This window comes from Pelophylax lessonae, assembly GCF_965119305.1.
Source record: "Pelophylax lessonae genome assembly, chromosome: 1".
NCBI lineage: Eukaryota > Metazoa > Chordata > Amphibia > Anura > Ranidae > Pelophylax > Pelophylax lessonae.
The window spans coordinates 18,171,998-18,188,981 of record NC_138768.1 but is presented as its reverse complement, the minus strand read 5'-3'; the positions used below and the strand labels follow the sequence as shown (position 1 = coordinate 18,188,981).

The window sequence follows — 16,984 nt, the reverse complement described above, 5'->3', positions numbered from 1 at the left end:
CAAGTTCGGCCAAACCCGCCGAACATGGACATCCAGGTGTTCACTCAACTCTAATTACAAAGAGCGCAATAAGAAATGTAAAGGCAAAATCAAGGCGGCTAAAATAGAACACGAGAGACATATAGCGGAAGAGAGTATAAAGAACCCCAATAAATTCTTTAAGTATATAAACAGTAAGAAAGCGAGGCTAGAACACATTGGCCCCATAAAAGATGACAAAGGAAATTTGGCCACAGAGGACAGAGAAAAGTCGGAAGTGTTAAATAATTTCTTCTCTTCAGTCTTCACAAAAGAATTGCTGGGCTACACTAACCCAGCTTGTAATGCTAAACTAAATAATACACCTCAGGAAATAACAGAAGATAGACTTGGAACTAAACTAGAGAAACTTAACATAAATAAATCACCGGGACCGGATGGCTTGCACCCGACGGTTCTTAAAGAGCTCAGCCAGGTGATTGCCAGACCATTATTCTTGATCTTTAGGCATAGTCTACAGATGGGTATGGTGCCAGCTGATTGGAAAAAAGCCAACGTGGTACCAATATTTAAAAAAGGGCCGAGATATATCCCGCCGGTCAGCCTGCAAGATTTTGGAGGGGATGTTAATAGACTATATACAAGACTTTAGTAATGAAAACTGTATTATTAGTAGTAATCAGCATGGATTAAAAAAAAAATTGTTCTTGACAAACCAATCTATTAACCTTCTACGATGAAGTTAGCTGCCACCTAGATAAAGGTAAGCCTGTGGATGTGGTGCATCTGGACTTTGCAAAGGCCTTTGACACCGTTCCCCACAAACGCTTACTGTAAAAACTAAGGAATGTAGGTATGGACCAGAGGGTGAGTACCTGGATAGAGAACTGGCTCCAGGGGAGAGTCCAGAGGGTGGTGATTAATGGGGAGTACTCAGATTGGGTGGGTGTGGAAAGTGGGGTCCCCCAAGGTTCTGTCCTGGGACCAATCCTGTTTAATTTATTCATAAATGATCTAGAGGAGGGGATATTGAGTACAATCTCAGTATTTGTGGATGATACTAAACTAAGCATGCCAATATCTTCTATGCAAGATGTGGAAACCTTACAAGCGGACCTGAACAAAATAATGGGGTGGGCAACTACATGGCAGATGAGGTTTAATGTTGAAAAATGACACGGTTCCTATGAATGCATGTATGCTTCCAGTAAAGGGCATCTCCGGTCAACCCAAGCAGAATGGTCCCTTTGGACCAAGTGGTACAATCAAGAAATATCTAACAGAAACTGAATTAGTAAATGCTCAGGTTTAAAATTCTCAGCCGCATATCACGCAAACGCCCCCTGTTCTGACCAAGATCATAGTTGTGTACAATATTCAAGATGTGCACTCAGAAAGACTCTAGTTTCCATCGACTTACAGGTGGGAGCATCTCTAACTGAACTTATTTTCAATTAGCAGTAGTTCAAAATTGGTTGTTTTCTTGTAGAATGTATTAATTGTATATCTTCCGCATTGTATATTACTTAATCTATCACCAATTGTGCGATAACCTCGAACCAGGCATCGTGCTCCTCTCTGGACACAGTGAAATCCCTGAAGGAGTGTCTGAGAGAGGGGGGGAGGGCGGCGTACTTGGTTCCATATCAGCCTCCTGTTCTATCTCACACACCTCTCATCGTTTGTTTACTTGTATCCCTGTATTAGACTTTTAACTGTATGCAATCAAACTTTACACCTTAACAAATCTCTATGCAATGAATATTGTTCAAATGTTCCTTTGTTCTTTTGTTACGTTATTTTCTTTTTGATAAACCAATAAAAACTATTGAAACAAAAGTAGCACAATGCCAAATAGCAAAAAATACCATTGTCATGAATGGGGTAACATTTTCTAGAGGTTAAAAACGACACAGGTCCATCCATTTCAACGTGTGTGTGTGTGTGTGTGTGTTTTTTTTTACTCTCTAGAAGTTCCCATAGCCCCATATATTCTGCTTTCTGAGGAAGACATCTAAAGGTTTTTTTGAAGTTATCAGCACTCTCAGCTTTTACCACTTCCTAAGGAGAGGGAGTCACATATTTTTACTGCTCTAATATTAAAGAACCCTTTCCACTCTATTCTATCAGTCCTCATAGCTGAGATCCTGTGTCCTCCTTTTCAATTTTGTTGCCATTTGCTGAACTCTTTTTTTATTAATTGAGATCTTTCCTGAGGATTGGTGACCAAAACTGAACTTTATATTCAAGATGAGGCTGAGCCAGTGTATTGTAAAGGGGGAGAATTATTGATTTATCTCTGGAACGATCGCATTCACAAAACAAATGACTTATTAATAGACTCAATAAAATGTATCTGATTATAAGTGCTCAGCAAACAGGTCATCACATCCCGATGGAGTTCTCTAAATTAGATATAACTAGATAAACAATCTATAATCAATAAATTATTAAACTTTCTATATACTTGTTCCCTATAATCATTTTATTTTTTTAAGCTGTCCCGCTATGTAGAGAAAGTCCAGTACAAGGATCCGAATGGCAGGGTCATGATTTTTAATGATAAAGGAGAACTGCCCAGCCCACTGGAAATTTTAAATTGGATTACAATTAAGGGTGAAAATATCATCTATCGGATTCACGTGGGCCACTTTGATGAGTCCCTTTCAGAGGGTCAGCAACTTACACTACAATCAGAGCGAATATCATGGAAAGGAGACAAGGTGAGTTACACTGGGGAAGATGATTCACAATTTTTACAAGAAACATATTCGTTTTGACTCTAAAGCCTATCTCCTGACAAAACCTAACCCCCTCCCCCCATCCTGTTCTTGTATGGCCAACATCTTCCCTGACTAATTCCATGGTGATTAGATGAAGGTGTCAGCGATAGCTGTGTGGATATAAATGTCGGGATATGTTCCCATCACTCATTATAACTGAAGAATAGATGAACTACAAGACATCTTCTACATTACAGAACAAGTCCAGCTGAATGTGACTGACTGCTACTAGATACCCCCCTCCTCATCACACAGACCAGGACATAGACATTAGGGATGGGCTAACGATTTGGCCCGAGCATGAGTTCGGGCCGAAAATTGGCTGTTTGCCCATTCAATGAACACCCAAATTATCGGGGCTTTCAACCGTTTGTTCCGCCTGCCAAATGGCCAAATTACCACAATGCACTGCACTGCCGCACAGTGCATTGGAAGCCCTGATTGGCCGAAGCAATGAAAGATTTGCCCAATCAGGGCACAGAGCACTATCAGAGCCATAATTGGAGAAAAAAATGATGACTATATCCAATCATGGCTCACTGCTCTAAGTCCCACCCCACACTGTAAAAGTATTCTTTCAACAGAGGCTATTTGTAGTGTGATATTGGCATGGAGAGAGATAGAACAGGGCTCTTTTCAGTGCTACTAGAGAGTTGGTGTGCTATAGTGTGCTATTCTGGTTCTATTGTCAGTGTAGAATATCAGTTTAGTGTGAATCTAGTGATAGTTCAGTCAGTGTGAGTGTAGTGACTATTCATTTTTACATTAGTGTCAGTTTATTTTGTCAGGGCATGGAAATGCAGTATAGTTCAGTGCATGTTTAACGCAGTATATTTCAGTGTGTTACATTAAGTTTAAGACCGTATACTTCTGTGCATTATGTGTCGTTTAACGTAGTATATTCCTGTGCGTTAATGCATGTCTACTGAGTATATTTCTGTGCTTTACTGCACATTTAATGCAGTATATTTCAGTGCATTACATGCCGTTTAATGAACTATAGTTTAGTGCATTAGTACACGTTTAATGCAGTATATTTCTGTTTGTTAGTGCACATTTAGCGCAATATATTTCAGTGCGTGACTGCACGTTTAACGCAGTATATTTCTGTGCACTAGTGCATGTTCAATGCAATATATTTCTGTGCTTTACTACACATTTAAAGCAACACATTTCTGAGTAAAAAATGTGCAAAAAAGCTATCAGCGCAGTTATGTGAAATAAATAGAAAAAAACATTTATTTTTAAAAAAAATATCCGGTAGCCACCACCAGATAGTGTTATCCACTTCCACAATATAAGTAATTCAAAACAAACAGGTGCTGCGCCAGAAAAATGAATAGTGAATATGTCAAAAAAATATATGTATAATGACAATATGTGTTAATAATAAACAAACTCAGCAAGCAAACAGCTGAGAGGATACACCGAGCAGCAGGGAAGGCTCCGCCCCCTATACGCGTTACGTAGAGGACCTCTACTGTTGAAGTCAGTAGAGCTTAGACGTAACGCGTATAGGGGGCGGAGCCTTCCCTGCTGCTCGGTGTATCCTCTCAGCTGTGCGATCTAATTTTTACAAGCATGACTCTAAGTGGCTGTTTGTGAGTATATTGATTTTAATAAATGGCTGTTACCAGCTTATCCGCACGGAGAGCATTCAATTTCTTTTTGCTTCTTTGCTTATGTGGTGATCTCTTTGTGCCCTGTGTGAAAGCGGCACCATCGCTGTTACCTTGTCCCTGTGCATCCGTCTGAGACCTCCTTACCATTTGGTGACATCTGCCTGTGACCTCAGAGGGGTAAAAAAGCTGTTTTTGACTCAGTGTTCTGGGTCAAATCTTAAGGTGAGAGGCTTTGATCTCTGGTGGCGGTGGAGAGAAGCACAATATCTTATTAATCACTTCTGTGGTGGCCATTAGTTTGAGGATTGGAATACACCTATTTATGGACATTTAATTTCATTAATTTTGAGTGTATGCACATATTGATTTATTGACACTTATTTATTTTTTTGATTTGTTGTGTGATATTGGGAAGCACTTATGATTTAAGGTCAATGAGTTTGCTTATTATTTACACACATTGTCATTATACATATATTTTTTTGACATATTCACTATTAATTTTTCTGGCGCAGCACCTGCTTGTTTAAAATATATTTCAGTGCGTTATTGCACGTTTAACCTAGTATATTTCAGTGTGTTACTGCACGTGTAACGCAGTATATATTAAGGCATTACTGCACACGAGCAAGCGCCCCCCTCCCCCCGAATCATACAAGACCACATAATCTCAACATGGGCCTCATCCCCACAACGTGGCCAGTGGTTGTGGAAGTCTGTGAGCGGGGGCTTATCGGAATCTGGAAGCCCCCAATAACAAGGGGCCCCCAGATCCCAGCCCCCATATGTGAATGAGTATCGGGTACATAGTACCCCTACCCATTCAGAAAAAAAAAGTGTCAAAAAGTAATAAACACAAGAGACAAGTTTTTGACAATTGCTTTATTAAAAAATAGAAACAAAGTGAGTGATGATCACTCTGGTAGTTGAGCTCAGGATCCCTCTTGGATCAAAATTAGTGGGGAATTTTAATTATAAATGAATATATGAATATATCAATAAATGAATGTGTAAAAAATGCTTATGAGCTGCTAGTCCAAACAACAAATGGTTGGAGAAATTATGCAAACAATAATGGACAGCACTCAAAAATTATTAAAAAATCCCCTTATAATGTAAGACATAAATATGAAAATATAGGTAAAAACCACACTAATAAATCTAAATAAAACAACAATAGTGCTAGTATTGATATATAAAGTGACTGTGCACATCATATTTAATAAAACACCCGATTGTGCTTATAAATAATTGATAATAAGGTGACTGTGCACAGCGTGAATGTAAACATTGATTAATATGTGCAAAAAATATTTCTTTGTGCAAGAAGAACAATTTGGATAATAAGTCCAATATAGTGATTTAACAGTGCCAATATTTTGAAGTATTCCATAAAGTGCTGATTGTGCTCAATAGACAAATGTAGGTTCCAGTGGGAGCCTACTGTGTAGTATTCAATGTAAATTTATTAAGAAATAGTAGTCACTTACATTTGAGATATCAAATGCCGGCTAGAGATGTGGAGACGTAAAAAATACTAATTAAAATAAACAATGTCCTTTGATGTAAATCCATCGTCAATTACGCCACCCGGCAACCTGAAAAATAAAAAAATGCCTGATCTGCTCTTTGACATTTCTTATATAGGTAAGAGGAGGGGCCACCTGGCCAAGTCACCCGGTGGCACTGCCCCCTTCGGACTGGTGTATGCTGGGCATTATTTTTTATTTTTTTAATAAAGGACTTGTCAAAAATTTGTCTCTTGTGTTTATTACTTTTTGACACTTTTTTTGGTGAATGGGTAGGGGTACAATGTAACCGATACTCATTCACATGGGGGGGCAGAATCTGGGGGCCCCCTTGTTAAATATTTTGATAATACCCGTAGACTCCCACAACCACCAGCAACAGTTATGGGAATGTCCCAAATCACCCATCCCCCATGTTGAGTAAATGTGGCCTGGTGTGGTTTAAGGGGGCACTTGCTCGTCCCCCCTTTCCTAACCTGCCAGGCAGCATGCCCTTATAATGGTCTGGCAGGGATTTTGAAGGGGACTCACGCAGTTTTTTTTTTTTAAATTTTGGCGGGGGGTTCCCCTCCAGATTCATACCACGGACTGGGGGGGGGGGGGACCCTACGCCGTTTTTTTTTTCTCTATTTATTTATCGGCACTTTTTTTTATTATTCAACTGTCAGCGGGGAATCCCATTGACAGTTGATGACTCATCAGATGTTAAGGATGCCACGGCTGGCTTCCCGGATCCACTCCTTGTAATGGTTGTAATCAATGGCGTGTAGTGAAATGCCTATTTCCCCTTATGATGAATACCTTATGCCTTATGTATGTGTATATATATATATATGTTACTGCTGCAATTTACTACCTTACTCAAAATGGATGCTACCCCACCCCTCCCTTTGTGGAAGTAATATGGAAACCAAGATGGCGCCTCCAGAGAGGACTACACCCAAGGCAGAGGTGGTCATATCCTGGAAGAAAATCATAGTCACATAGATACATCCAATGATGAGCTTATATGCTCTTTGCTACTTTTCATCTACGCCAGGTCTATACAAGTATTTCCTGGAATGAATATCTTGATGCTTTATAAGCTTGAAAAGAGGAACAAATAAAACAGAAGTATCTTATCTCTGACAGTGTGTCGGCGTACGATTGTTCCTGTGTGCACACATCATATTGAATATAGACCAGGGACAGATATAATCTCGGACTGTTTTGGGTCCAATCCAAAACATCTTTAACAACCAGCTTATACTGCACCCTGATTGGGCAAAGCTTTGCCCAATCAGGGCACAGAATGCACTATGCAGCGCTCAGTGCATTGTAGGGTGTTCGGTGGGGCAAACGCTCTGCAAATTCAGGTGTTCCTCCGAACTGTCTGCCCATCCCTACCTACACTATTATATCTGTAGATTTTCTCTTGAATAGTTCATATCTTTCCATATTATCTTAGGTCCCAAGGGGTCGATGCTCTGAGGAATGTCTTCCAGGGTTCAGAAAGTCTGTAAGAGAAGGATTTCACCCATGTTGTTATAATTGTGCTCCATGTTCAGAAGGAGAAATATCAAACCAATCTGGTAAGCTTTCTGTTTCTTTAAATTAGATTAGAATTCGAAAATAAAAACTTTTAAAGTCGTTTAAAGTGATTCTGTAACCACTTTACACTTTGCAGGCTGAACATCTCCCTACATTGTATGAAATTAATGATTACTGATGGCGCCTTTCTGCCTTTTTTGGGGGGGAAAGATTGCTGCACTTTTCTTCTATCTCTGACCCTTCTGGGAGTGTTGGAGGCTTTCCCAAGCAAGCAACAGGAATCAGATTCCTCCAACTGTCTGCCTGAGAAAGCCTCCAACACTTTTACACTTACCTAAAAGTGGTTTGGAAAATGATTTCCCTGAAGAGACCAAAAATGGTAAAATAAGAGAATGTGATTGTTACATACATGTTAGGGTTACAGATAGACTGTGTCATGGCCACCACTGAGGCTGAAGGGGCTTTTATTTTCAGTAGGTCATCATCACACTTTGTTCATGACTAAAGCTTTCTTGAGATATTCACCATAGAATATTGTTCCAAACAATTTGTTTTGTTTTGTATGGCTTTTAATTCATATTTAATATTACATCATAACTCCAAAAAATGTTAAGGTAATTAACAACCTCTGGAAGGTTTACCCCCTTCATGTCCAGGCATTTTTTTTTTCGTGATACAGCACTCTGTTACTTTGACTGACAATTGCACGCTCATGTGACACTGTACACAAATAAAATATAGGTCATTTTTTTCCTACAAATAGAGCTTTCTTTTGTGGTATTTTATCACCACTGCATTTATTTAATTAATTTTGCGCTATAAAAAAAAGAAGACCGACAATTTTGAAAAAAAAAAAAAAAAAAGTACTTCCTGCTAAAAAATATATCCAATAAAGAAAAATTTTAAATGGAATTTCCTCGTACATTTAGGCCAAAATTTATTTGGCTACTTGTTTTTCATAAATAATCCCAATAAGCATTTACTGATTGGTTTACGTGAACGTTATAGCGTCTACAAAATATGGGATACATTTTTGGAATTGTTTTTTATATTAGTAATGGCGGTGATCAGCAACTTATAGTGGGACTGCGATACTGCGGTGGACTATCGGACACTAACTGACACTTTGTGGGAGCCAGTGCCACCAATACATTGATAATTGCTAAAAATAAGCACTATTACTGTACTAATGACACTGGCTTGGAAGGGGTTAAACATCCAGGATGAACAAAGAGTTAATTGTGTGCCTAGCCAGTGTTTATGTGTACACAGTGTGCTGCGTTCTCTAGGTGAAGAGATGGATTCTAGTCTCTGATTTGCAGGAACACAGAATCCACCCTTCCCTCCTGTGAGAACTGAGGTATGCCCTGTTTACATAAGCATTTCTCGGTTCTCTGTGTTACTAACAATCAACGGGTTCCAGAGAACATCGAGTCCCCAGGACCCACAGATCAGTTTCTACTAGCACCCCCTGCAGGCACAAATGCAGAATCACCTGATTTGTCTCACAGCTGCCACCCTGTAGAAGTAAAAAGTGCTATAGGGCGGTAAGCAAGTGGTTAAGGAAATGAGTGAATTTTTTTTAATATCATCATATAGTTACATTCTCGGTGTACCGTGCCTAATGTTATCTTCACTTATTTTTACTCTATAGACAGTAAAATCTGCAAGAAGTGTCCTGAAAATGAATGGCCTAACAAAGCTAAAAATATTTGTATTGACAAGGTCAATGAGTATTTATCATACGAGGAGGATATTCTAGTTTTATTTTTTTCTGTATCTTCAGTCATATTTGCTACAACATCTCTCTTTATACTTGGATTATTTTTTTGGTTTCGGAGCACTCCCATAGTCAGAGCCAATAACCGGAACCTCAGCTTCATTCTGCTCCTCTCCCTCATACTGAGTTTCCTGTCTGTATTCCTCTTCCTTGGCCGTCCTGTGGATATTACCTGTATGCTGCAACAAGTCTCCTTTGGAGTTCCATTCACAATCTCAGCATCTTCTATCCTAGCCAAAACCATCATGGTTTTCATTGCTTTTAAAGCCACCAGACCTGGAAGCTCTTGTAGAAAATGGGTGGGAGTCAAACTTCCCAATACAGTCATGTTATTCTGCTCATCCATTCAGGTTTTGAATTGCATTCTCTGGTTGTCCATCTCTCCACCATTTCAGGAGTATGACATGGACTCCTATCCTGGGAAGATCATCATTCAGTGTAATGAAGGGTCAGTTATCGGGTTCTACTCTATGTTGGGTTATATGGGGTTTCTGGCAGCTGTGAGTTTTGTTCTGGCTTTCATGGTGAGGACATTACCGGACAGTTTTAATGAAGCCAAGTACATCACCTTCAGCATGCTGGTGTTCTGCAGTGTCTGGATTGCCATGATTCCGGCCTATCTGAGCACCAGAGGGAAATACATGGTGGCTGTGGAGATATTCGCCATATTGACCTCCAGTGCTGGAATATTATTGTGTATGTTTTCTCCAAAACTCTACATTTTACTTTTAAAACCTCAGCTGAATACAAGAGGAACAATGCTGGGGAAAAGAATGCTGTAAATGTAATTCATTGATTTATTGTATAATGCTGTAGACCAGATTAAACACATTCAGTAATATTGTTAAATCATCATCATTATGATTTTTGTGTATATTAACTGCCTTCTGTCTGCCTATTGTACATACGTGGATGGAAGGTGGATGTTATAGGATGAGATGCTATTTTAGAGCTTAATTGTTTTCTTGCTATTACATGACCCCTAGAATCCACAAGCAAAGTAGTGTGACTGCACTGTTCATTGAATTAATTGAAAAATTGCTGTGACCAATCAAGGCATCACACCATGTAACCAACACCTGCACTTAGCAGCTTGCTCCCACTTTGCTCTCACACACTGATTGGAGTGTGATAAGAAAAAAAGCTTCAAGATCACCAGCCAGTATAAATTTATTCCAGAATCCGACCCGCCAAGCCTTGTCATGTGACCTTCACAGTCAGTTTTGCAGCAGAAATGTGACAGAACTCCATTCCGCCACCTCTGGATCTCTCCCTCCTCTCCCACTCCTCACTGTCATTTGTAAATACAGAAGCCTTCTATGTTTACAAGGGACAACTCGGCTCTCAGCGGCTCCTGGAACTAACAGATCTCTGCACGCTCTCAAGACAGGGCACGGCAGGAACAGATCTCCAGAATTTAAGAGAGGACAATCTCTTTGCAAGGTGATGCAGAACCACCTACACACAAAGGTACAAGAGCTGGGCTAGGTAGGAGAGAGAGAGAGATGTGAGGAAGCTTTGAGGGGGGGGGGGGGGGTTGCACACAGCATAATGCACTCCTGGACTCTGCACTCTGTACATAGTGCATCACGACACAACTGACCCTTTGAGGGCAATCATACTTTTGATGCGACCCGCAATGAAATTGAGTTTGACACCCCCTGCTCTACAGTATATGTAGGCAGTTGTTTTCTTTCAACCTTTTCTGTTCCAGCATGACTGTGCCCCTGAACACAAATCCAGCTACATAAAGACATGGATTATTAAGTTTGGTGTGGAGGAACTCAAATATCATGAATAGAGTTGAGCGGACACCTGGATGTCCTTGTTCGGCGGGTTCGGCTGAACTTGAAAAAAAAGTACGGATCCGTGACCCGGACTTTTTCCGATCTTTACCCGGACACCGAACCCCATTGAAGTCAATGGGGACCCGAACTTTCAGGCACTAAAATGGCTCTAAAAAAAAAATGGAAAGGGCTAGAGTGCTGCAAATGGCAGCAAAACGTAATTAAGAGCATGGCAAGTGCTCTGCAAACAAATGTTGATAGGGAAATAACTTAAAACAACAAAAAAAAACCTGAAAAATAAAACAATTTTCTTCATCTGTGAAGGACGAGGCCCATATGGAGTAGGAGGGAGGTTGAGGTGGCGGTGGATGTGGCGGTGTAGGTGGAAGCGGCGGTGGAGGGGGACGAGGTAGCCAACACTGCTTTTTTTTGTCATTTTAAATTAGGATACACCCCAAAAGAGTGAGAAAGATCAAAAATATAACAATGGCTGGGTAAGGCCGGTATCCATCTCTATTCTGCACAAGGTACGGAAAAATCCTGTGGGATCCATGCCTGGTTCATTTTAATGAATGTGAGCTTGTCCACATTGTCTCTGGACAGGCGGCTGCGTTTGTCTGTGATAACGCCCCCAGCTGTGCTAAATACACGTTCAGATAATACACTGGCTGCAGGGCACGCCAGCACCTCCAAGGCGTAAAGGGCAAGCTCAGGCCATGTGCCCAATTTGGAGACCCAGAAGTTGAAGGGGGCAGACCCGTCATTCACTACATGTAGGCGTGTGCACACATACTGCTCCACCATGTTGGTGAAATGCTGCCTCCTGCTAAGACGTTCCATATGAGCTGCTGGTGCTGCTGTTTGTTGTGGCGTGCTGACAAAGCTTTTCCACATTTCGGCCATGCTAATCCTGCCTTCTGAGGTGCTGGCGGTGCCCTGGTTGCGTTGGCGACCTCTTCCTCCTCCTCCTCCTCTGCCTTGGCCTTGTGCTTCCACTGTGGCCCCGCTGTCAGGTGGGAATGCCAGCAGCATCGCGTCTACCAGCGTGCGCTTGTACTCGCGCATCTTGCGATCACGCTCCAGTGAGTGAATTAAGGACGGTACGTTGTCCTTGTAACGGGGATCCAGCAGCGTGGCCACCCAGTAATCACCATAAGTTAGAATGTGGGCAACTCGGCGGTCGTTGTGGAGACACTGCAGCATGTAATCGCTCATGTGTGCCAGGCTGCCCAGAGGCAACAAAAGGCTGTCCTCTGTGGGAGGTGTATTGTCTGTGTCTTCTGTTTCCCCCCCCCCCGCCACGCACCAGTGATGGCCATGAGCAGGCCTGGGTGCCACAAAGCTGTGAACATGGTTCCATCTCCTCCTCCATCTCCTCCTCCTCCTCCAGAACTGTGCCCCTGCTGGACAATTGTGTACCTGGCGTTTGTGGGTGAAGGAATCCACCCCGGAGCCACTTGTGAATGACTGCCCTAAAAGCCATGGAAATGATCCCTCTTCCTCCTCCTCCTCCTGTGCCACATCCTCTTCCATCATCGCCCAAAGCTTTTTTTCAAGGAGGCATAGAAGTGGGATAGTTAAGCTGACCACGGCGTCATCGGCACTGGCCATGTTGGTGGAGTACTCAAAACAGCGCAACAAAGCACACAGGTCTCGCATGGAGGCCCAGTTATTGGTGGTGAAGTGGTGCTGTTCCGCAGAGAGACTCACGCGTGCGTGCTGCAGCTGAAACTCCACTATGGCCTGCTGCTGCTCACACAGTCTTTCCAGCATGTGCAAGGTGGAGTTCCACCTTGTGGGCACATCACATATGAGGCGGTGAGCGGGAAGGCCGAAGTTACGCTGCAGCGCTGACAGGTGAGCAGCAGCAGGGTGAGAACGCCGAAAGTGCGCACAAACGGCCTGCACTTTCTGCAGCAGCTCTGACATATCGGGGTAATTTTGAAGGAACCTCTGTACCACCAAATTCAGCACATGCGCCAGGCAAGGGATGTGCGTCAAACCGGCTAGGCCCAGAGCTGCTATGAGATTTCGCCCATTATCGCACACCACCATGCCGGGCTTGAGGCTCGCTGGCACCAACAACTCATTGGTCTGCTGTTCCATGCTCCTCCCCAACTCATGCGCGGTGTGGGATTTTTCCCCCAAACATGCAAGTTTTAAAACTGCCTGCTGTCGTTTACCCCTGGCTTTGCTGAATTTGGTGGTGAAGGTGTTACGCTGACCGGATGAGGAGGCGGTAGAGGATGAGGAAGCGGAGTAGGAGGAGTTAGGAACAGGAGGCAAACTGAAGCGCCCTGCAATCCTCGGCGGTGAAAGGAGATGCGCCAAACAAATTTAAAAGGTGTATCTCACACGTACCGATACAGACTATGCCACAATTTAATTTTTTTCACCTCAAAAGGGTGTATATTGAATAGCGGAATAGAAAAAAGTATATAAAGCAGTGTATCTCACACATACAAACACAGACTAGGCCCCGATTACAATTTTTTGTACCCTATAGGGAGGATGAGGATTAGGAAGAGGAGTAGGAGGAGTTCGGAACAGGAGGCAAACTGAAGCGCCCTGCAATCCTCGGCGTCGGAAGATGCACCAAACAAATTTAAAAGGTGTATCTCACACGTACCGATACAGACTATGCCGCAATTTAATTTTTTTCACCCCAAAAGGGTGTATATTGAATAACGAAATAGAATAAAGTATATAAAACGGTGTATCTCACACGTACAAAAACAGACTAGGCCCCGACTACAATTTTTTGTACCCTAAAGGCAGGATGAGGATGAGGAAGAGGAGTAGGAGGAGTTCGGGACAGGAGGCAAACTGAAGCGCCCTGCAATCCTCGGCGGTGGAAGGAGATGCGCCAAACAAATTTAAAAGGTGTATCTCACACGTACCGATACAGACTATGCCGCAATTTAATTTTTTTCACCCCTAAAGGGTGTATATTGAATAGCGGAATAGAAAAAAGTATATAAAAGGGTGTATTTCACACGTAAAAACACAGACTAGGCCCCGATTACAATTTTTTGTACCCTAAAGGCAGGATGAGGAAGAGGAGTAGGAGGAGTTCGGTACAGGAGGCAAACTGAAACGCCCTGCAATCCTCGGCGGTGGAAGATGCTCCAAAAAAATTTGAAAGGTGTATCTCACACGTACCGATACAGACTATGCCGCAATTTAAATTTTTTCACCCCAAAAGGGTGTATATTGAATAGCAGAATAGAAAAAAGTATATAAAATTGGTGATTTTTCAATAGCACATGTGAATACAGCAGTGTCTTATGCTTTATGTCACGTTCAGCAGCAGGCTATGAAAGGAAAAAAAAAAATTCCCCTTTAAATTTGTAATTTTTAAATAGCAGATTAGAACAGCAATCTGTAGTAAAATATAGCTGAACGCTGCACACAACAGACTGATAAAAATATTTTTTTTCTTCCTCCTCCTCCTCCTCCTCCTCCTCAGTGGGCTCAAGTGAGGGCAAAAAGATCGTTCACTGCACCACCCCCACACAGCAAAATCGATGTAGATCGCTAACGGACGATTGTTCTGTCCTGTGTCTCCTAATCTCTCCCTGCCTACTCTCTCCAGCCTGTCCCTAAAATGCTCTTCTATCTTTCCCTGCCTACACTCCGACCTGCCCCTGCATTATTTTCGGGCACAATGTTTTTTTTCCCTATCTGTCCCTAATCAGCAGCAGACAGCACCGTTGTGTGTGCTCTCTCCCTACACTAGAGCAGACTGACGCACAGCGCACTGTGTCTCTAGCTTATAAAGACCTGGGTCACATGCTTCAGCTGGCCAATCACAGCCATGCCATTAGTAGGCATGGCTGTGATGGCTTCTATGGCACACCAGTTAAATGCTTGTTGATTGGCTGTTGAAAGCCCGCCATTAAAACCGCGCCATTACATACAAAACAGGAAATAAAGTTACCGAACACGGATTTTAAACCCGAACATACAGTAAAGTTTTTGGGTCCGTGTCCGGGTAACAAAAATCCAATTATCCAGTACGGACCCGAATAATACAGTCCGTGTTCACTCAACACTAATCATGAACACAGTCCTGACCTCAGCATGATTGTGAGTCAAGTCTTCTCATCCACCATCAGTACCTGACCTCACTAAGGTTCTTTTGGTTGAATTTGCACAAATTCCCACAGATACATTCCAAATCTTGTGAACAGTCTTTCCAGAAAAGTGGAGGCAATTGTAGGCACAAAGGTGGGGGGGACTCCATATTAATGACCATCATTTTGAAATTTTGGGATGCTAAAACAGCCCATATAGGTGTGATGTTTAGGTGAGTACACATATATGGCCATATAGCATATCTATTTTCCTCACCTTCCCATGAAGAATGGACCCAGAAGTGATGTGCTTCGATCCTGTTGGGGCTCTTTATTAAGGTTCGGACCACCAGGGTATACCTCGTCAGAGCTCAGGGAACACACTTTGACAGAAACAAACTAAGAGTCAAAACATGTTCAGTTTATTAAAGACCAAGCATGAGTATTTATACAGTATAGAACAAAATAACTCATTTTCAGCAGGAAATACATATAAGGACATATGACTTCATCACAGATATTCCTTATGTGAAATATATAACCTTGAGTGCCTTCTAACAAACTACCGATAAACGTGCAATGGGAAAATAGTTGATACGAAGTAGCGCTTGGGATTATAAGCATATTATTCATCTAACTAAAACATTCTGCAATCAAAACATTTACCAAAAACCGATTTCAACATTTAAAAGTTATATTGTATTAACTCTTAAAGGACAAGATATAGCTGCATATCCCTTTAATCCCCTCTTAGATTACAATGTGATCTCCTTATTCATGGGATCTGATAAACCTTGTTTCTGTTGACCTCATCCAATAAAAGTTCTGGTGAACCTTCATCATAATAATATGCCTCATCCCCCTGTGTCATTCTTTTGCAGATACATAGGCCTAACTTTACAAGCAAAGTATATAAGGGAAAGAAAAAGCAAACACATTAAAATCAACATTCCAGCCTGTCTGAACTAGGATAATACTGATCCAAACCAATTTCCAAAGCTTCCCAGACCTTTAAAAGGGTTTCACCCATCTTTAGCAATTGACCTGGCTTCTTCCTGTAGATCTGCTACCTCGCTACGGTGTTTATTAATTAAGACATAATAATCAGACACTTCCATGTACAACACTCATAGTCAGTAGCAGATCCTTACTGCCCAGTCAATGCTACACCCATTTGTTCTATTTCCATCTCATTCATTATCACCCGTTTCCTCAATGTCTGTAGTTCAATGTTCGGAAGAGCCACCTCTAGCTGTGCTTCATTTATAAACTGATCCAGAATAAATAAACTATTGTTTATCCTTTTCATCAATTCTATCCCCCACCCAGTCCATGCAGGGAATCACGACCGTGCCTTGTCCTGGGTTTAAAATAGTTCCCACTTATACCTACGTTTTAAAGGATACCGGGGATAAGTATTAGCCTGTAAAGCATCACTGTGTGTCTCACCCATAAGCACTTGATTAATGTACCCCCCACCCCCCGGCTTACCTTAAATGAAAAATGGGGGATCTAAAGTTTATCTAATCTAAAGTGTAGGTACCGAATTTCCTTTCCCTGTCTGATTTACCAACTCAGAACATCTAATCTGGCTATTTTTAGGAAAGAAATATCCATAGTTCAAAAAATATAAAAACTATATGTTGGACTATAGAAGAACAGCAAACTTTTCATTTCGAAAGCACAGGAGCGGGTATGAACTTCAAACTTTCCTTTCCAAGAGTTTAAAAATGTAGACACTTGTCAAAGTCGTCCAAACCTGATGATGGACAGCAGAGTAAAATTTGTATGGAAGGGGAAGTGGGGGCCTGTTTAAACAGAAATTATATTGGCACCTTCCCCCATGTATAATATCGAAACAATAATAGGGCACAGATTAACCAGAGGAGTCGGTCAAG

General features: G+C 41.8%; 1 protein-coding gene across 1 annotated transcript; it reads left to right on the top strand.

Moving 5' to 3' along the window:
* Nucleotides 1-2,528: 2,528 nt before the first annotated feature.
* LOC309562397 (vomeronasal type-2 receptor 26-like) lies at nt 2,529-10,005 on the top strand (the record flags this gene model as incomplete). The annotated part of the gene is made up of 3 exons (XM_082266598.1): nt 2,529-2,702; nt 7,361-7,484; nt 9,098-10,005. The coding sequence occupies 3 exons, from the start codon at nt 2,529-2,531 to the stop codon at nt 10,003-10,005; spliced, it is 1,206 nt and encodes a 401-aa protein (XP_082122724.1).
* Nucleotides 10,006-16,984: the final 6,979 nt, after the last annotated feature.